General features: G+C 34.4%; 1 protein-coding gene and 1 non-coding gene across 2 annotated transcripts; both read right to left on the bottom strand.

Moving 5' to 3' along the window:
• Positions 1-745: 745 nt before the first annotated feature.
• LOC129255369 (folylpolyglutamate synthase, mitochondrial-like) lies at positions 746-19688 on the bottom strand. Its single transcript, XM_054893730.2, has 12 exons — positions 19407-19688; positions 17482-17604; positions 15319-15437; positions 13851-14052; positions 13067-13128; positions 12025-12127; positions 7539-7616; positions 6623-6785; positions 5586-5690; positions 4374-4600; positions 3676-3745; positions 746-3066 (listed from the first exon to the last, which is right to left on the bottom strand). The coding sequence occupies exons 1-12, from the start codon at positions 19686-19688 to the stop codon at positions 2738-2740; spliced, it is 1863 nt and encodes a 620-aa protein (XP_054749705.2). The 3' UTR covers positions 746-2737.
• TRNAL-UAA (transfer RNA leucine (anticodon UAA)) lies at positions 12364-12435 on the bottom strand. The gene has a single exon. It is a non-coding gene; the product is annotated as a tRNA-Leu (tRNA).
• Positions 19689-21586: the final 1898 nt, after the last annotated feature.

Raw genomic sequence — 21586 nt, 5'->3', positions numbered from 1 at the left:
AAGGGCATATTAAAGTAGGGCATTTAGATATACGTTAAAAGGGATAAATTTCATTATAAAAAAAAAGAAGTAGCGAAAGGGGGAAATCATATTTTGAAAGGGATTATGCGATTAAAGGATGCACTTGCACAAGGAAGCAGAACGATAAAATAAAGAAACCGGGTACTCATCGGGCACGAAAAGAGCGGTTTTTAAGGACAACTTATCTGATATGAAGAACAGGCACCTATCAGAAGAAAAAGGGGCACTTCTTAACACATAAAACGGGTCCTTATCAGGTGAAAGGGGCACAGAACACGTTCGTGAGGGGGTATTTTTGTAAAAATTGGCACTTATACGAGACGGGGCACTTGGTAGCACATAAAACGGGTCCTTCTCATGTGAAAGGGGCACAGTACAAATTATTGACGGGGGTCATTTTTCTTGCGTAAAAAAGGGCACTTTCAAGTGCTTCAAAAAGTGGGGGAACTGTGCCCCCCCCCCTCCCTCCGGATCACCGCCCCTGGACTGGAGCAATTGTCGTCAGAGCACATGTCGTGTCGCCTTGTTGCTATGGTAAACCCATAGATATAATGTTCTAATTGGGCGCTACTGATTGTATGCTTGTGGATTTTGATGGATAAACATGTTCCCAAGAGCTCACATGATCAATTCAGAATGGATAAAAAAAAAATTATAATCTCAAATTCATTGTACTGTAATATTCCATTCTCATTCATTCGTGAACTCATGTAATATCAAGATATAAGAAGATAATGAAGAGTTGATTTTATTAGTCATATTTAGTCAATAGAATATCTCATTCGTGTTTCATGACACACAACACACAATAATTCATTACATTTCAGCTCTCATACACTTGTGATGAAAATTAAATTTTTTATTATTATAACCATAATTTGTTTCAATATAGATTATAACACACAATAATTATTCAAAGGGTATACATCGATATACATATTTTTAATCAATATTATCAAGTATTTAGAAATTATTCACTGGTATATTATAATGAATGTATATTTCAATGAGTTATTAATTTACAGAAAATGTTTTTAAGTCACGATGACTATCACTTGAAATGGTAAGGATTGCACAGCACAAAAATCTTTATCAAGTATGTCACAAAGTACTTTCGGAGCAAAAATATAACAGAATAAGAGAGGAAAAGAGGGAATGGTGAGATGTGTGTTTACTGAGTCCACTTGCTGCAGTTGAATTTATGTTACACACTTTTAAGTAAAAAAAAAACCCTTAGCACACTGTGAAGTAACTTACTCTACAGTACGACCCACAAAAAAGAAACCCGTTTTCAGATATTACAATTATTGAACATTCTTTTAGTATGAATTTGATACTTATGGTAAAAGTGAAATCTCATCTTTAATTTCAGACCAACAGCTTAGCAAATCATTCACGCATGGCAGGTTACAGACAATAAATATTGAGGCCTATCAGAAACGATTTGCGCAGAAACTCAAGTGTTAATCTGAATCCACATTCATGGTGCCATGAGCCTTGTTACAACAGGAAGACAAATGATGTTCATTCGACTCAACCCAACATTCGAAAATATTTTAATTTGATATTTTTCACTGATATTTTAACACACGATACACGCGTGACCCCTCATTCCAAGAATCAGCGAGAGAAACTTAACAAAGAATACAAAATAAATGCTAATTAGTCAATTGTCAAATAAGCACGGCTGTCGTGTCAACAATCAATCTTGTCCATTTTTTCTGCGAAAACTGATGTTGACATTGAAATTTTAAAACTCGTCTTGCTCATTAATGCGAGAACTGTTCGTCACATATTAGGTATCGAATGTAGAGGAATAATTGAATTATACGAAGATGTAAATGACATATAATTAATTTGCCTTTGAAGGAAGAATATGTGGGAAACCCTGTTTCCCTTTTTTTCTGGGACGCATTGTATACTGTAAATACGCGGATCTATAAACTATATATTAAATGCTATTGTTACGATATTGAATACCGAACAAATAATATCATTTATCATTAGATCATTAGCCTCCTAAAAATGAAACTCGGTGGAATAGCATATGGTATAAAAATTGGCCCTAGTGATGGGGAATTAAGAAAGTTTATTGTGTGTGAGGTAGGTTTCAGTTTTTATCATTTCTCATTTCCAACAAACATATATTCCATGCATTATACATATATCAATCAAATTAGCAATTAAAGTAAAGCAATAAATGCAATATAAAATTTAGATTACAAATTATAAATTTGAAAACAAAAAAGGTTAAGGGCATGGGAAGGTATATGTGCACATCGGTTAAATATCATTTTCCGGCACATATTTTCCGCTATTCGACTTGTAAGCAGTAATGTCAGCAGTATTGTCAACAGTATTCTTTTTATTTCATCAGGGCCCAGAGAAGACATGAAGGACAAATAAAGAACATGAAAATATTATTTTTCGTTTTTCATTTTACTGAGAGAACTTCGTAGGAAAAAAGCAATTAAAGAAAAGCAGAAAATCATGAATTTCAAAATGGGATAAATCACATGGAACTACGATAATGACCAGAAAAGCCTCCCACCATCAAGTCTTGATGCAAGTGTTGAAACTGAATGAAAATGTGTAAATTTGATTATCACAAAAAACCAGGGAGACCCAATGAAAAAAAAGGAGTACCTTTGTTCGGTACGTGTTTTAACATGAAGCACTTGCATCGTTTTATTCTCTATATTTATATACTATGAATTTAATATTTGATATTTTCGAGCATATTTGGTTGGATTACATGAATAACCGATCCTACGATGAAGTTACTGCCGGTGACCAGAACCTGAAGATGGTCAGCTTCTTGCAAGAATCCTTCCCCATATGGCAATTCAGCCGTCTCCTTACCATCTTCTTCAAGACGAGAACCTAAAATCCATTGAAGAGCTGCTGTAGCAGAAGATGCTACTTTGAAGATTGGTGATTGACCGGAGACTGAATTGCACATTTCAGCTTGAAGCTTCTTGAAGGTTGCTAGATGCTGCTGGCATTTGATCAACTGATCATCCAACGAGTCATCGGATTTGTAATCTGTGTAAGTTTTACAATAAATGAAACTCTTAGTGATTTTTTTTTAAAGAAAAACGCTTTATTGAAAGCAGATACGATGAAGGATTCTAAAGGAATTTCTCAATGATATTGTGATATTTTTGTTTAACTCTCCATCATGAAAAGTGTATGTCATAATAACCCAATAAGAAAATAACAAAATGTAAAGAACACTTGAATGTGCTGTATATTGCCATGTTACTTTATAAGACATGTCACAAGCATGATGAAACGGTCAATAAAAAGTGTGAAAAAATGTCTGATACATATTACTTAATCATTCATTATACAGCCCCTTGAGTATGATACAGGGGCCGCGGAACCGGGGGTGGGGCTGCGGGGGCTTCAGCCCTGCACGTTTTATTCCAAAACCATGTCCAAAAACGTAAAAAATGACAATCTGATTATGATTTTTTGCATGCTCAGCACCCCCACTTTCGGCTCAGCCCCCGCACTTTCAAAACCGTTCCGCGGCCCCCGTGATAAACCATATACTAATAACGTTATATGAACGAAACATTTAGATCTGTCCATTCTTGTCGTGTTTACTTCCAATCCAAATAGATCAACAGGCATGAGATGATTACCTACCTCTTACTTCATTTTCTTGATGTTCTACAGTCCTCATAACAGAGAAAACTACACCATCAAATCCGTATTCCTGAATACGGAAATAGATGGAAAATGTGGTAAAATTGAATCGACATTTTCCTAAAAGGAAATTATTTTTCTGTTGAATTTCAAGATTATAACTAAAGAAATAGAAATTTGATAAAATTTATCAGGGTAAACGCAAAATGTTATATGTTCTTCTTTAATTTCTTTATACAAGGCCCGATATATTTCGTTCAATCCTAACTTTTTGTTCACTCTATTTTAATTCAGTAAATACTTCGATATATTTTTTAAAATACATATTTTCAGTCACAATTCTTGCGCCTAATGAATGCATCAGTAAATTTTGAAGATATTTTCATTCTACAGTAAGGGGAAACATCAAGTAGAATAATTCATAATTAGGGCCTATATAGACGCGCATCCGCCTCATGAATGAGAGGTGATGAATGCGATTCCTGACCGAGTCATAAACAATTTTTAGAGATGGTATCCTCAGGCCATCATGCTAGGAACTCTAGATTTAGAATGGAGAGGGTCAATGATAACATGTTATGCAGAGCAATCAGGTAGTGCGGTTTCACAACTTACCCTGGGTAAATGACATTATCATTGTCACTATTTGAATATGTGTCGATTTCGACAAACAATTAAAGTGAATAAAAGGAACATACCACAAGTGGTGGCATGATATTGTAGGCACTTCTTTCTCCTCCTAGATTAAAGATAAGTATTTTCTTGACAACTCCTTGGATCGTCTTTGCTTCATTTGATGCTTCTTCGTCAAACCAATTCTTACAGAATGCTACACTATCTTGGGTATGGGCATTGTCAATATAGTAGGTTACTCCAGGTTTTCGGATTGTTTGGTTACGTCCCGGCCACTTAGCTAACGCGAATCCTGAATAAAACATACAAATCATAAATCACAATAATCAGTAAATAACATGAATAATGTATTCTCAAGAGTATCTGATTTATCAAAAATATGAAATAAATAAGTTCAATTCAACACATTTTACACATTTAAAGTGCTTCTCAGCAAAACCCTCCGCACTTTAATCCCCGCCAATTATCTATCATCTTGCATACCTTACACTATAATAGACCTTTTTCTCTATCTTAAAGGTCAAGTCCACCCCATAATTTTTTTTTATTTGAATCGATAGAGAAAAATCAAACAAGCATAACGCTGAAAATTTCATCAAAATCGGAGGTAAAATAAGAAAGTTATGACACTTTTTTTTATTTTTGCTTATTTGTGATATGCAAATGAGCCAGTCGATGATGTCCTTCACTCACTATTTCTTTTGTTTTTTATTATTTGAATTATACGATATTTCATTTGTTACAGATTTGACAATAAGGACCAACTTGACTTATCAATAAACTGTTGAAATAATGACAATTCCACCTGTTCAGGGAGAAATAAAATTTTGTTTCACATAACAATGAGGAGAAAATTAGAATTTTTCATATCTCATTTAATAAAATACAAAGAAATAGTGAGTGGGTGACATCAGTCTGCTCATTTGCAAACCGACCAGGATGTGCATATTGTTTTGTGAAATTAAGCGAAACTTTAAAATTTCATAATTTTCTTATTTTACATCCGATTTTGATGAAATTTTCACCGTTATGTTTGTTGGATTTTTCTCCTTTTAATCAAATAAATTCTCTGTTGGGGTGGATTTGTCCTTCAACACTGCAGAAAAATGTAGCCATTAATTTGGAATCATTTCATAACTATTCAACATGCTCAGTGCCCACAATTTCAAGTAATGAACAAACATATTAAGTTCATTAAAACGGATAACGAATACTCGTTACTATGGTATATAAATTTGTATCAATAAATCATGAATCATGAATAAAGAAATAATCACCTTGTAAGAATTCGTCTGGGATTACAAATGGCGTCGCCCTGCGAACTTTGCATTCCTTGATATTATCACCGTTGATCGTACAGTCATCAATAGTTGATTTTATTACTGCAAATAAGGATATATTAGTGAAAAATTTCTTCAAAATATATCAGTAGGCCTAATTGTATATATTCTAAATAATAATCTTCATCCTAACGATAAATACACTGTTCACAAGGCTATACACAAGGTTAGAACTTACACCAAGAACTTCGACATTTCCGACCTTGTGGTAAGGTCTGAGTCTTCAATATTCCCGACCTCGAGGCCAAGGCCAAGGACTTCAATATTTCCGACCCCGAGGCCAAGGCCAAGGCTAAGGACTTCAATATTTCCGAGGCCAAGGCCAAGGACTTCAATTTTTTCGGACGCCGAGGACAAGGCTAAGGACTTCAATATTTCTGACGCCGAGGCTTGGACCAAGGACTTCAATATTTCCGACCCGAGGCTAAGGTCAATTTCTAACATGACAACAGTAGGCGTACAGTTTTTTTATGAATGTTTAAGGGGAATTTTTAAATTAATGAAAATAAATAGTCATTCATTCATTATTTTTATAATGGGGTGCATTTCGTGCCAAAAATTTACAAGCAAAAAAGAAAAGAAAAAGAAAAGGTCATCACTCCCAAACGAAGGGCGCTTGGTTTCCTGAAAAAAAAATACACCCAAAAAACAAAAGTTTATCACTCCAAACTGAGGGCATGTTGGGCTTATCTCCATTCTCTCCTTTTCTCTTTATTTTCGGAATTATTGTATATTCCTTCGAATTTGTTGGAGGATATAACGTTCGCTGCTATTATGTAAGCAATGCGTTACCATTAGCATGATTAGGCTCTTTATATAGAGAGCATCTAAAATTGAATTTTTGATTTGGAATATTGTTGTCGTCTTTGAAAAATAAAAGAAATTAATGATTTTGATTATACAATAAAACTGTTAAATATCATGAGTATCTTTAATTGGATGGTGTGTGCTCTATCAATCGCATTCTTGCATACCTTGGAAATGAACACTCCCTGGATGTTTCTCCTCGAGCCATGTTTTAGTTAGCTGAACAGCCAAAGCAGCATTACATCGTTGGTGTTTTCCAGCGAGACCTAACTGGACACTGTCGTCATTAAATTCATAAGCACTCAGTGGAGGACATAGTTGTAACGTCGTCTGCATAGGATGAATAATGACTTACTGTTTTGATCATGGGTATTGATATTCAACACACCTAAATTGATTGATTTAAGTCATTAACATGTATAGATATTAGGCCTAATAGATATCATGGAAGACATATCAGATTCTTGTGTTTGACAATAAATGACGTTCGATAATATCTTAAAGAACAGTATAGTGAAATACTAAATAAAGTGCAAAGTAAAGAGATTGATATAATGTACCGTGTCCCCATAATATAAACATACTTCTCATAGACCATACAATAATTGATACAAATATTGTCGAATTTAAGTTTCATTCTCACTTAAGTGTATATATTACAAAAGCCCAATCAGATCACCAATGTTTCAAGACCAATTTTCACACAAATTACAAAATTATTTGGGCATTCTATATCTCTTAATTGAGAATATTTTATTTTTGAATTAATTCAGTAGTCTATCAAAGAGGTCTTACTTGGATTCGCTATATTCAAATGAAATAAATTTATTATATTTGATACTTTAGAGAAGATTAATGAATTGGATGGCGCTCAAATACAATAAAGAGTTTCAAATCATGTTTAAAATTATAAACCACGTTTGGTCTTGATAACCAATATTGTCTTAATCTTCAAGTATTTTTACTTTATGGTGTCCATTGTATCAAATAACCATATTTTTCATGTATATTATTTTTCAAAGCTCAATTCGACGTTTACGTTTGTTATATAGGCCTTTAATAATTCTATTACATGTGACTTACATTTCGTTCATTTGCTCTATTAATAAGAACTTCCATTGCTTCCTCCCTTTGAGGAACTGTAAAGGCAGGTCGACCATCCTGAAAATAAAATAAACAAATCTTGTAAGAATATGAAGTCTAAAGAAAATTATTTCTATTCCTTCTCACTCTCCCTTTCTCTCCCCCGCTCTCTCTGTCTCTCTCTTTCTCTCACCGTAGGTTATCAATGTATTTCTTCTTATTTGTTCACTTATATAATGTCATTTGCGTTAAAGGACAATTTCTCCCCAACAAAAGTTGATTTGAATAAAAAGAAAAAATATCCAACAAACATAACACTGAAAATTTCATCGAAATCGGATGTAAAATAAGAAAGTTTTTTTTTCTCTTTAAACCTCTTTCGAGGGACTTTATTTACATCTCTATAATACAATTTACAAATCACAAAGTATATACAGTAATCAAATTAATCAATCAATAAATGAGTTCCATCAATTTGTCAATTTCTTTTGTATTCTTATTTTTGGTAACATATTTTGAACTTAAATACCATCTCAGTTTCATTTTCAAATTCATCCATAATCTATTTACATTAACAAAGTAATAACCTTTTTTCATACTCGTTTCAATATAATTTCTGTAAATGGTGTATTGAGTAAAATTCAAAATGATATCAATTAACCAGTATTTCGGTTCTTGTATATTCCAACCTAAAATTACTATATTTTCATTAACACAGACCTGTACTTTAGAAACAGAAAGAATTGTGTCTTCTACCATTTTCCATAGAGGTTTTATATTCTCACATTTTATCAACATATGCATAATTGTTCCCTTAAGTAAACAAAGATTACATTTATCATCATTTTTTAAACTCCATTTAAATAAATTTGATTGGGACGGAAGTATTTTATGCAGGAGCTTAAAATTAAATTCTCTAACTTTGTTATCTTTTATTTGTCTAAGTTTAAAATACAGGACTTTGTCCCAATTAATTTCTATCTGAAGTCCCAAATAATTTTGCCAAAACATAAAGAAAGATGCTTCTGTTTTGTTATGTTCTAAATAATAATGATAATAATGCCTAGCTTTCAAGATATTTACATCAATTAAATCACCATTTGAGATTTCAATAAGATTAGGTATAATCGTTATTTCCTTTTGTTGTGCATTTGATCTTTTTTCCAGCCAGGTGTTGGGAAATGCTTTCTTCAACTTTTGTAGTTCAAAATTGTATAATAATTTTCTGTTTTCAAAATCATCAAATACCGTATTGAGGTTTTTCCATTTACCTTCTTTTATAACATGATTTACCATTAATACACCGGACTTCCTCCATTTTTTAAAATTTAGTGTTTCATTTTGTATTTTTATATTACTGTTATTCCATAAAACTTGTTTTGGAATATCAGTAATTTAAAAAAAATTCTGGTATCTCAAATTTGCCCAAACATATAGAAAATCGATATAAAAGGAGGGTAGATTATACCTTTTCCCTAAATTAACAATGTCTACACTATTACAGTTATAATGTAAACATAATGGAAAACCACCAATCTTATTTGTCCAATAGGTAAAAAGAGTTTTCCATGCTCCCTTTATTTCATCCATATATTTATAAATCCATGCTAATCGAAGTGATGAAAATTTGGCTTTCATATCAACCATGTTTAACCCACCATCAATTTCTTTGTTTAAACATACATTTCTCTTAACTTTATTTTTTTTGGAATTCCATAAAAATGTATATAATTTTTTATTTAATGCCTTTGAAATATAATCGGGCACAGGAACTGCCGAAGCAACATAAACAAATTGTGATGCAATTAAAATCTTAATGACAGATATTTTTCCAAAGTAAGTCAGATTTCTCATTTTCCATAAATTAAGTATATTTTCGACTTTTCCAAGTCTCCCTTCCCAATTTCTTTTTTCTACATCAACATGGTTTTTACCAACATATATTCCAAGACATTTTACTGGATCGACCGTGCATTCTAGGTCATTTAACTCTATATTTTCATCTAACTTCATTATTTTAGATTTAGACCAATTGACTTTCGGCCCTGCTATATTTCCAAATCTATTAATCTCAGTCATTATATTTTGTACAGAATTTGTTCCATTGGCGAATACTATAGTATCGTCGGCGTACTGGACTAGAGATATTTCTTTAGTTGGTACAGCTATACCTGTAATCAATGGATTTTGTTTAATTTTTTGAGCTAATATTTCAGAAATTACCAAGAACAATAGAGCCGACAACGGGCATCCCTGCCTTACACCTCGATTAAAATAAAATTTTTGTGACAACCAACCATTGTTCAAGACATTACCATTTGCATTTGTGTAAAACGTTTGTATCCAATTAATAAATGACTCTTTAAATTGCATCTTACGTAAAGTAGTGAACAGAAAATCGTGTCTAACGTTATCAAACGCTTTTTGAAAATCTATGTACATGATAACACCTGATTGATTATTCATTTTACAATAGTCAATAACGTCTTGTACAAGTCGCACATTCTCTAATGCCGACCTATGTTTCCTAAATCCCGATTGATCATCCGAAATAATATGCGGAATAATTTGTTTCATTCTTTTTGCCAATGCACCTGCAGCTATTTTATAATCAATGTTAAGGAGTGATATTGGTCTCCAATTTTCTAATAAAGCTTTATTACCCTTTTTATATAACAATGTGAGAACAGCTTGACTTTGGGAGGATGACATTTTTTTCTCCTCATAACCAGTATTTAAACTACTAATTAACATATCTTTTAAATCATTCCAAAAGCACCTGTAAAACTCTACACTCAGGCCATCGCTACCTGGTGCTTTGTTCGTGTTCATTGACATGAGTATATAAAAACACTCCCTTTCCGTTAATAAACCTTCACATAAATTTGCTTGCTCTTCTGATAAAGTGTTTAATTTTAATCCTGTAAAATATTCATCGAACTCTTGATCTTGATTGCAATCCCCTTTATACAGATTTTCATAATAATCTAATATATGTTCTAAAACTTTTTTACCATCATGTACTATTTTACCTTTAATTTCTACACAATTTATTTCTTTTTTAACACTTCTTCTTTTTTCCAACTGTAAAAAATATTTCGTGCACTTTTCACCATGCTCTAGCCATTTATCCCTAGATCTCACAAACGCACCTTTACATTTATATTTATACCAGGCATCTAACTCATATTTTATTTTTTCCATCTCTTCAATATCTTGTACATTTGCACTGACATCAATTTTCTCACAAATGTCTGTATATTCCTTTTCCAATTTGGAATAGTACATTTTCTTTCTAATTTGTTTATCTTTAGAATATTTAATACTTAATTCTTTAATTTTTATCTTACACATTTCCCATCTCAGTTGATCATTTAAATATGAATATTCTGCTTTTACTTTCTGTATAACACATTTTATCTCAGCAATGTACTTCTCATCATTTAGAAGAGAGTTATTTATTTTCCAATACCCTTTACCCCTATTTTGTTTACACATTTTCAGTTTAAGAGAAATAGCGTTATGATCGCATTTCAATGCTGGCCTGATATCTGTGGAGTGTACCTTACAAGTTAAATGTTTTGCTATCAACCAATAATCTAGACGTGAAAAGATACCTAAAGACATCTGTCTCCAGGTGAACTGTTTTTTTGACGGATGAAATTGTCTCCAAATATCACTCAAATTATTGTTTTGCTGAAAAAAATTAAAGACTTCATTTTTTGAATGCGTATATGACAGTCCACAGGTATCTACCTTTTTATTCTGAACTATATTCCAGTCACCACCTGCAATAATTATATCATCTTCATCTTTTACATCTTTTAACCAAACATTAAGCATTTTATAAAATTTGTTCTTTTCGTTCTTTTTTTGTTGGTGCATATACATTGAGACATAAGTAAAATAAGAAAGTTATTACATTTTAAAGCTTCGCTTAATTTCGCAAAACAGTTCTATGCTTATATCCTGGTCGGTATTGAGGAGACTGATGACGTCATCCACTCCCTATTTCGTTTGAATTTTATTATATAAAATATGAAATATTGTAATTTTCTTCTCATTGTCAATTGAAACAATGATTAATTCCTCCCTGCAACATGTGGAACTAGCATTTTTTAAATACTATATGGTTCAGTCAAGTTGGTTCTTATTGTCAAATCTTTAAAAAATGAAATATTGTATAATTCAAACAATAGAAAAAAAAGAAATATTGAGTAAGGGACATCATGTACTGTCTCATTTGCATATCTCTGAGTTGTGCATATTTTTGTGAAAAATAAGCAAAACTTTAAAATGTCATAACTTTCTTATTTTACATCCGATTGATGAAATTTTCAGCGTTATGCTGGTTTGACTTTATTTTTCAGGGGTGGACTTGACCTAAATAAACATACCTACATAGTCTAAAGCACTATCATCACGACCCCTTTAAATATCATTATTCAAATAAACTAATAATTCAAGTATAAAAATGTAAATTTACCTTAAATATACCCGCTTTATGCCAGGCAATTTCAGCCAGTGTGTTGCCGAGGAGAGAGGCGTGTTCAATGGCAAGGGAAGAAACTCCAGTAACAGTCGGAGACCTTCAGAGGAAATGTGGTGTTAAAGTTAACAGGTAGAAAAATACACATATACAGTATATATATATATATATATATATATATGTGTGTGTGAAGTTATACATGTACAACAGCTTTGGCAAGTCTTTTTATTTTAAATATTGTAAAGAAATGATTGAAGAGAACAATGGTAGGCGTAGCTTAAATCAAGGTTCCCCAGAGTTATCTACCCTTTGGAAAAATTGGTGATGCCGAAAAAATGTCTCTGCCGGGAATCGAACCCGGGCCTCCAGCTTTTAACGCCGGTGCCTTAACCACTAGACCACAGAGACGGGTTAATGGCTAGGGCGACCCCGATCCGATTGACCGTCAGATAGACAGATTTTCGACACTATACCAATTATAATTTCCTTTGTCGGGTGAAGGTGGGTTTTGAACAATGCAAGCCGCCATGCCTCAGCTGGATCAAAGCTATTGATTTGATACAGTACACGTATGGGAGAAAGTAAACAAATGTGTGAAGTTATACATGTACAACAGCTTTGGCAAGTCTATTTATTTTAAATATTGTAAAAAAATGATTGAAGAGAACAATGGTAGGCGTAGCTTAAATCAAGGTTCCCCAGAGCTATCTACCCTTTGGAAAAATTGGTGATGCCGAAAAAATGTCTCTGCCGGGAATCGAACCCGGGCCTCCAGCTTTGAACGCCGGTGCCTTAACCACTAGACCACAGAGACGGGTTAGTGGCTAAGGCGACCCCGATCCGATTGACCGTCAGATAGACAGATTTTCGACACTATACCAATTATTCAAATAAACTAATACTTACCGTCATGGTCAATTATAGCTAGATAGAGGAAAAACAGAGACCCAAATAAAACGATTGTGGTCGGAATGGTAATATTCCTTTAAACATGTGATTTCTTGATATCTTAGTAAGATTGGATGACATTGGCACCTACCAAATAGCATTAGTTGAGTCGTATTCACCTCCAAGTCCAACTTCCACAACAGCTACATCAACCTGCATGGATGAGCAATTATTATCAAAACTACCATGTCTTGTTCTTATCTCTGAAATCTCTGGTATCTCACATCTAATAATTTTGACTAGAAAGTTTGAACAGAAATTACAAAAATCTCAAACAAATTTGAAAAGGATATTTATTTCTCAATCAAACCTGTTTCGCTTTATTTTTTAAGGAGCATTGTCAATCTTGCAGTGAATTGTTATAATGATTATTATATTACAATTATAATGGCGGTGATGAATGATAAACAAATAAATGGTCAAAAATATATGATTACGTGATGTCGTAAGCAGTAGGAGTGAGAAAGAGAGAGAGAGAGAGGGGGAGAGAGAGAAGGGGAGAGAGAGAAAGGAGGAAAAAGTGATTAAGGTGAGGAGCTATAGGCACCTGACTTCGCAAATGAAAAGACCGGGGTTCAATTTCTGTACTAAAATCGAGTATATTATTTCATCTTTATTGTTCTTTCATTATAAATCACGCTGATGAAGTCGTTTTTGGCAACTTATTTGCGCATGTTATATAAAATATTTAAAAAAATGAGGTTTTGCATGTGTGTGTTTTTGTGACCTCATGAAGGTCTAAACTTTGACAGTTTTGAAATGTATATTGGGGGGGAAAAGAGAGACGGTATGTGTGTTAGAATAGATGTAAGAGTCTTTGAAAGAAAATTTCGTAATGATGTGCAGATAATGTACAAATTTGACAGCGAACTTACCTTTTCTTTGACGAGTGTGTAATATGCAACGATGGTGAATATCGAAAATGTTCCTGGCATATCTACGAACGATTTACCATACTTTCCCTTGTTCTTCTTTAGTAGTTCTAAGCATTCTAATCCGTATTTTCCAAACTTGCCCCTGGAAACTGGAGCCCCATTGATTCGTACTCGCTCGCGTACTTCTAACAGAGGGGGAGAACTAAAATAAAAGAAAAGAAAAAGAGAATATATTTTATGGATTTCATTTAAGATCTTTGAAAAGTTCTAAGCTTACAAGCAGGAAAAAATATTTTACTTCCTGCAACTCATTGGCAGATTAGTTTCTATCAATTTTTGCAAAAACAATGTATAAAAACTCAATTGAATGCATATTTAATGTTTTTGGATATGGTTAGACCTCAACTTGGCGTTGACTTGCATGCAACTTTAGCGATGAAGTCACAACGATACGTAAAAACAATATTCATATTCATTCGTCTGCTGAACTGCAAATAAATGTTTACGTTAAGAATGATCTCCAATAGCAAACTCCTTTATGTGTACTGCGACGATCAAGTTTAAGCCCAAAGCACAAATCAGAACGAGAAGTTCGGAGTTTTTCGGTTTTTAATGGCCCGTTTGCGTTTAAGCCTTGGTCACACCATGGACCTACTAGCAAACCGAGCGTGTTGATCCGTACGTTTTGGGGGGAGACCACGGCCGCAACTTTTTTCCGGAAAAAGGTGAGGAGAGAACGGCAAGAGTAGGGAGGGGGTATACGTCAACGCACGTTTGCTCACATATCAAATTGATCTGAATAGGTAGAGTACAATTTATAACTGACATATGTGTCAATTTTCAACGAAATATGACGTAAAACAAGAAAGTTACACAATTTTGAAGTTAAGTGTCGTTTTATGAATCACTGATATAAATAGTATGGGCGGTATTTAAATTCTCGTCTCAAACAAGTCGACTTGCCAAGTTTTATTTCACCATCTCATCATCTTGTCTTCTTGTCCTTATCAAGTTGACTCGCCGAGTTCCAACAATTCGTCTTTTCGTCATTTAACTCGTTTTCTCGTCTCCTTAAATCGTTATCTGGTTGACACTAACATGTAAGCCTCCGTACCTGGTGGGCGCTAGGCAAATTCTTTTGAGGTGATTCTATTGTACTATTATGGTACCTTATATTTTCATTTTTTGGAAGATCGTAGCGGACTCGCCTTCTTACTATGAATTCATACAGTGAGATACCTAAAAGAGTTATTCATCAAACATTGATATGATATATCAAAAATATGAATGTTGATCAGCCTGTAAAATCCCTCTCAAGAAAAGTCTTACTTCCTTGCCATCCATAGGCCTCCTCAAATTTTCTTTCCATGGACTGGGTATAAAAAATTAAATTAAGTTTGTAAAGATTGTCGAATTGCAGTCAGTACTCCAAAAAATTCAAAAGGATTCCACTTATTTTGAAACTTACCTTATGAGACCTGTTTTGTAACCATAATTCCTCAGAATCCTTTCTGTCATAGCGCATGTTGAGCCTTTTCCCTTGGTGCCGGCTACATGGATGCACGACAAAGAGTCCAAATCATGTCTCTAAAGGAAATATGTATACCGGATTGATCATCATAGAAGCTAAAAAATATCAAGAATAGCCCTCCACATATCTTTATTTGAAACTTGATATATAATCGAAACTGTTTTGAATGAGTTTTCATGTTTTTTTTCAGTTGTTTCCTTTCAATGTATAACATTCTTTTCAACAAATAAGGAAAAAAGTATGTGTGTATCGCGTATTTTTTTTAAATCTACATAACGCTTTTTCTTGTAGGCCTATGTGATTCTTTAAAAAAAATCCTGAACCTATATACCTTATTGTCAAGAAATGACTATATTTACTATATGTGTCATGTGATAATGAATTTATAATTGTGTGATTATAAATGTGTATTGATTATAATGAAATAATTTGTTCATATCATTGTGTAATGCATGCAATGCTGTTTTTGAATATGTATGTCATTTATGAACTTGTTTATGAATGCAGAAGTACAACATTCCAAAGTTCTGAACAAAATTCCTAGGAAGAAGTAGAAAACGTCCAGTGAAAGTCTTTACAAGCATGGACCTAGGTCTATGGTCAAACGTTACACTACTCATGCTACACAGAGTAAAAATTTACCCACTATTTGGAAGAAAGGGAACATGCATGTTTGCTGGGTAATTTTTCCCCAATATTGGGCAAAATGCATGTTTGAAGAGTGAATTTCAACGTAACATTGCGTAAATTTTACAAAATATTTGGTATATTTTTACTCAACAAACATGCATGTTCTCATTTTACTATATTGGGTAAACTTTTTTTAGAATGTACTTCTGAGTCAGATTTCTTAGGATTATCCCGGAAAAGGGAAGCCTTATAACCAAAAAAGGAGACATAATGACATGAATGGGGTTATTTAAAGAGTCCGATATTTTTAATTTGCAGTTGGGTAATTCCTTTACGTTTTAATATTATTGAACATTAATGACCTGCATCCGGCACTTAGTTATATGTTCATTAACAACAACCAATTCCATAATTATCCAACATGTCAAGCATTTTCGTTTCATCTTTCGAAAACTAGAACAAAACTTGCCCACAGTACAGTTATTTATTCAGGTCCTAAATACTGGAATTCCCTTGATTGTGAGATAAAAAGATCTGTTAGTTTAACTGTATTTAAAAGAAAATTGAAGACGTCTCTTTTGAGTCTGTATTGTAACTCATAGAACCCATGTGTCAGTAGAAAACAGTTTGTAACACAATCTATTTTTTATTTACTTACATTCACTTGTGTATATAGGTCAGTTTATAGGACGGTCAGACAGTCAGAAGGATTGTGTTGGGCATCCGGTTGTCAGGGAAACTTTGCCATGAATTACATAATATTTTTTTTAAAGTTTGTTTCCTTTGATACTATTTTCTTGTCTACCGGTCGCTCTCTTTCTGTCTCTCCGTCTGTCATGTAAACACATTACATTGTATCTATATTTACAGCTGCAGATGCCCTTTCCCCCCTCTGATCATTTTAAACTTGAATGGCAATAGTATAGACGGGTCTTTTTCTTTTTTTCTTCCCTTCCTTGTATTGTGAAGTAACCTGTGTGTCCCAGTTCTTTGTCTTTGTGCAGTTCTTTCTCCGAGCTTTGCTTTATTATATTTTATTCCCAGTTGTCTATGAATAATTGCATATTTATTTGTTAAGGACTTATTCACAACAAGCTCTTGCTTTGATTTTGGTCCATCCACATTAAATGCAACGCTCAAGATTGTATTTCTTTTATATTTACCTTTGTAATCATTTATACTATTTTAGATTCAGTTATGCTTTGTATTCTGATTGACTTGTGGAAAATAGATGAAATGAAAAAGATGAAAAAATCTGTTCATACATAATCTGTAATCCTTGTTAGAATAGTTTACTATAATAAAGGTTTTCTGAAACCTAATCATTAATTTTATGTGACTTGGTATTTTTTACAAGTTTACAAGAGTCTGATTGTCATATTGCGTGTTCCAAACTTCAAATAGGCATAATTCATGATTGCAGGCACACTAGTACAGATTGATAATATTAAAACATTGGACAAATCTTACCGTAACTCCAACTCTTTCCAAGAAGATTCTGTGATCATTACCGATGTATCTTTTGAAATCCTTGTTATTTGGACAATACAGCTGCTTCTCATATTTTATCTCCCCGTGCTTTTCAACAAATAACTGAAGGATAAAATGAAAAAGACAAATAAACCATGAATGAATGGACATATCTCCAATTCAATCCATGTATTATTTACAAATCACCTAGGTTATAGAATTTCTGAATTATAGCTGTTCGTGAACAGGCAAGCATTGACCTTAATAACAAGCATCAACACGAGGCGTTTATAATTCTCCCATATTCCATATGATTAACCATTTTATTAATACCCATCCCCACATCAATCTTTGGTTATAAAAACTAACAATCATATTTTAACGTATATAGATTGAGGTATTTTGGTACATAATATATAAATGATTACAAAACGTCAGTCGTAAAACAAATTGAATAAATATAACCGCTTTATTTCTGAATGAATAAACCTCTTATCTCATCTCTATTTTTTTCTCTGCCCACTAACTCTTGACACTCTCTATTCCCGCCTTTTATTTTCATACCTTTATCTGCCGGTATACCATCCTTCTCTCCTTGATTCGGTCTTAATTGAATATCAAATCTATTTTTAACATACTAAATAGGTTCATTATTGCGGACTGAAATAATCGCTAGAGGGTATTCGTGATTGTCTCGCAATCTACTATTAGTCGATTTGACAGTCCCATAGGCTCAATACACCATCCTAGAAATGTTCTTTCCGATGAATTTTTTTTCTTGATTCGTGTTCCTATGGGGTCCTAGAACAAATTCAGATTGGTTGCCCAAAGTTGCCGTTTGGGCAATTTTGCTAATTTGCATAAATCCAAAATGGCCGCCAGATGCCATCTTGAAAACCTAACTTTTGAACCCCTTGCCCCATAATTATGAATAATGACTCTTTGTAGGGGTTTAGGGGTGTGTAGAACCGATTTCTATCATCATTTTTGCAATTTAAGGCCATCTTCAGGTCAAATCCAAGATGGCCGCCAGATGCCATCTTGAAAAATTAACTTATGATTCCTTTGTCCCAGAATCATGAATAATACCTCTTTTCGTGAGTTATTTGGTATGTTGATTCCATTCTTGTTAATAATTTTGCAATATTGGATCATCTTCAGATCAAATCCAACATGTTCAAGATGGCCGCTAAACGCAATATTAAAAAAATACTTCCCGAGACTATTGAACCGTAAAGAAGTACTCTCCCTTAAAGCGTACACGCTTTCCTGAAGAGGTTGCTATTATGTGTAAGAGCTCATTTAAGAGGATTTCAGTAAAAATTGTTCATTTCTTTTAATCACTCCATCTTTAGTTCGAAGTTAAGTCATGTCTAAGATGGTCAGAAGGTTGATAGATTTCGTCATTAACCGCTCACTTTAGATTGAAACAATTCAAGGTTCGGGCTATATGATCTATTTCGGGAGTCCATATCATTTTTTTACGTCCAACTATACTTTTCTAGTGAAAGGACTTCGAAGTGTTATTTGAATTAAAAAGTGATTTTTCAGAAAATTAGTTAACTTATTACCTTCCTTTATAATCATCGGACTTTTCGCCCTGACAAGAGCAATTGACTTGGTCAGCAGGAGTGCACTATTTAGCCTCCTGCAGAGGATAGGCTTCCCCAAGACTGTTCCATGGTCGTATCATTCCATGACAACAGTTTGCTACAACGCTGGAACATCTGGTAACTTCACTCAGTTCCTGTGAGCAGTGGCGTGAAGCAAGGCTGCGCCTGGCCCTGACACTCTTTGGGATCTTCTTCTCAATGTTTCACCAGTATGCATTTGGCGAATGCACAAAAGGCTTCTATATCCGTACCAGAGACCGACTACGTGCCAAAACAATGGTCAGGATGGTTCTCATTCGTAAGATGTTGTACGGAAACGATGTCGCCCTTGCCTCTTAAGAAGCGGGAGTACAAGAAATAGTCATACAGCCGCCTGTCCTGTGCATGTAAGGAGTTTGGATCACCCATCAGCCTGTGAGACAGAAATCCTGATCGACTCAAGACACGGACTGTCCTCCAGATATCTCTATCAACAGCATGGACTCGTCTGGTTGTGGAGGACTCTTCACCTACCTTGGATCGACTATCTGTCTCTAGCTTCTTTTCACTGGACAATGAGATAAGCACCAGAATAGGAAAATCCGCCACAGTCATGGCAAAGCTCCTGTACGGAAGTAAGTCCCGGAAAACGTACGCCGACCAAGAAAAGCGGCTAAACACCTTTCATGTCAGCTGCCTCGGACGTATCATGCACATTGAATGGCAGGACAAAGTAAAAAAAATACAGAGGCCTTCAGCGTACGTCCTGGCATCCTCAGTTTATTCTCGCTTTCTAGTCAAAGGCGCCTCAAGTGGTTTGGGCATGTTCGCCGCATGAAACATTGGCGAATCCCAGAAGCGATTCGCCCAGGTAAGGTGAGCTGTGTGATTGGTCTCATCCCAGCTACACCTGCAAACGTGACATAAAACATGCCGGCATAGACACTAACACTTATGAAGATGTAGATGATAGTCACCATTCTATGAAGAGCTACTAAGTACAGGGGTCAAGACGTCAGGAAATAATCGGAATGCTAAATTGGCAGACCAAAGACCGAGGAGGAAGGCTAGGACAGCATCTCCATCTAAACATGTCTAAGCGTCATTCTCCTTCATCTGCACAAATTTGCTATAGAGACTGCCACTTACAGCCACTCTCGAAAATGTAAGACCTAGCACTACACCATCGTCTTTTAAGACGAACTGATGCCTACCAATCATCTGACACATTGACTTCGGAAAAATATGGAGAAAACACTTTCAAATTCAAATAAGACTCTAAAAGCCTCTTTAGTACAAAAGTATGGATGGACATTAAACAACTAAAAATATACGCGAAATGGATCATAGCCCAAACCTAAAGAGGGTTCATTCTAAGGTGAGCAGTTAATGCCGAAATCTGACATCTCAGATGTGACTCCACCTTGACCTAAGACTTGGGAATTAACAAAACAAATGAGTATTTTTACTGATATCCCTTTACATTAGCTCTTACACGTAAAAGCCTCGGAATGTATTATTTCAAGATGGCGTTTGGCGGCCATCTTGGATCTGATCTGAAAATTTTCCTTTATGCAAAATCACAGCATAAATTGAATCAACATACCAAATGACTCACGAACAGAGTTATTATTCATGATTCTGTGGCAAAGGGTTCAAAAGTTAATATTTCAAGACGGTGTCATCTGGCGGCCATCTTGGATTTGACCTGAAGATGACATTATATTGCAAAATAGATAGCAGAAATAGATTCTACACACCCCAAATCCCCGAAACAAAGGTATTACTCATAATTCTGGGGCAAAGGGTTCAAATTTATTTTTTCAAGATGGCATCTGATGGCGGCCATCTTGGATTTGACATGAATATGACCTTATATTACAAAAATAATAACAGAAATGGATTCTACACAATCCTAAAAAGGAGTTATTCTTCGTCATTTTGGATTTATGCAAATTAGCGAAATTGCCCAAACGGCAACTTTGGGCAACCAAGCTGAATTTGTTCTAGGACCCCATAGGAACATGAATCAAGAAAAAAACTTAATCGGAAAGAACATTTCTAGGTTCGGAAAATGGCAAATCGACTATATGGTCAACAAGGAAATTCGCGATCACTCTCCCAATTTCTGGATGAGAACCAATACGCCGCGAGTCGGCAATTTGCATATACCTCCGGCTTATTTGCATATACGCTCGACCAATCACATTACGGATCAGTGCCCACCTATTGTTCCCGCGTTCGTGCGTACGGTCCTGGGGATTGGTATAAATAGACTTCGTTATCAGATAAATTTCGTCACTTGATAAAGAGTTGCAGCGGCACTCAAAAGCTCGTGAACTTGTAAGCTAGTGAACACTTTTTGCGAGAGTGATCACGAATTTCCTTGTTGACCATGTAGTAGATTGCGAGACAAATGAATACCCTCTAGCGATTATTTTTAACATGTTTCCAATATTTCTTTGCCATTGACTCAGTACTCAATAACTTTCTCAATTGTTTTCTAAATTCTG

The sequence above is a fragment of the Lytechinus pictus genome, chromosome 3 (assembly GCF_037042905.1).
Source record: "Lytechinus pictus isolate F3 Inbred chromosome 3, Lp3.0, whole genome shotgun sequence".
Lineage (NCBI taxonomy): Eukaryota > Metazoa > Echinodermata > Echinoidea > Temnopleuroida > Toxopneustidae > Lytechinus > Lytechinus pictus.
Note: the sequence above shows the minus strand (reverse complement) of the source record. Positions and strands in the feature narration are given on the sequence as shown.

Coding starts and splice junctions, on each gene's coding strand:
- LOC129255369 (XM_054893730.2), bottom strand. CDS start 19,688: ATGACTGTGGCGGATTTTCCTATTCTGGTGCTTATCTCATTGTCCAGT. Junction 17,605..19,406: donor GCAAGGGCGACATCGTTTCC/GTACAACATCTT, acceptor TTTATCCTTCAG/TTATTTGTTGAAAAGCACGG. Junction 3,067..3,675: donor TCAAGAAAATGAAGTAAGAG/GTAGGTAATCAT, acceptor AAACTTACACAG/ATTACAAATCCGATGACTCG.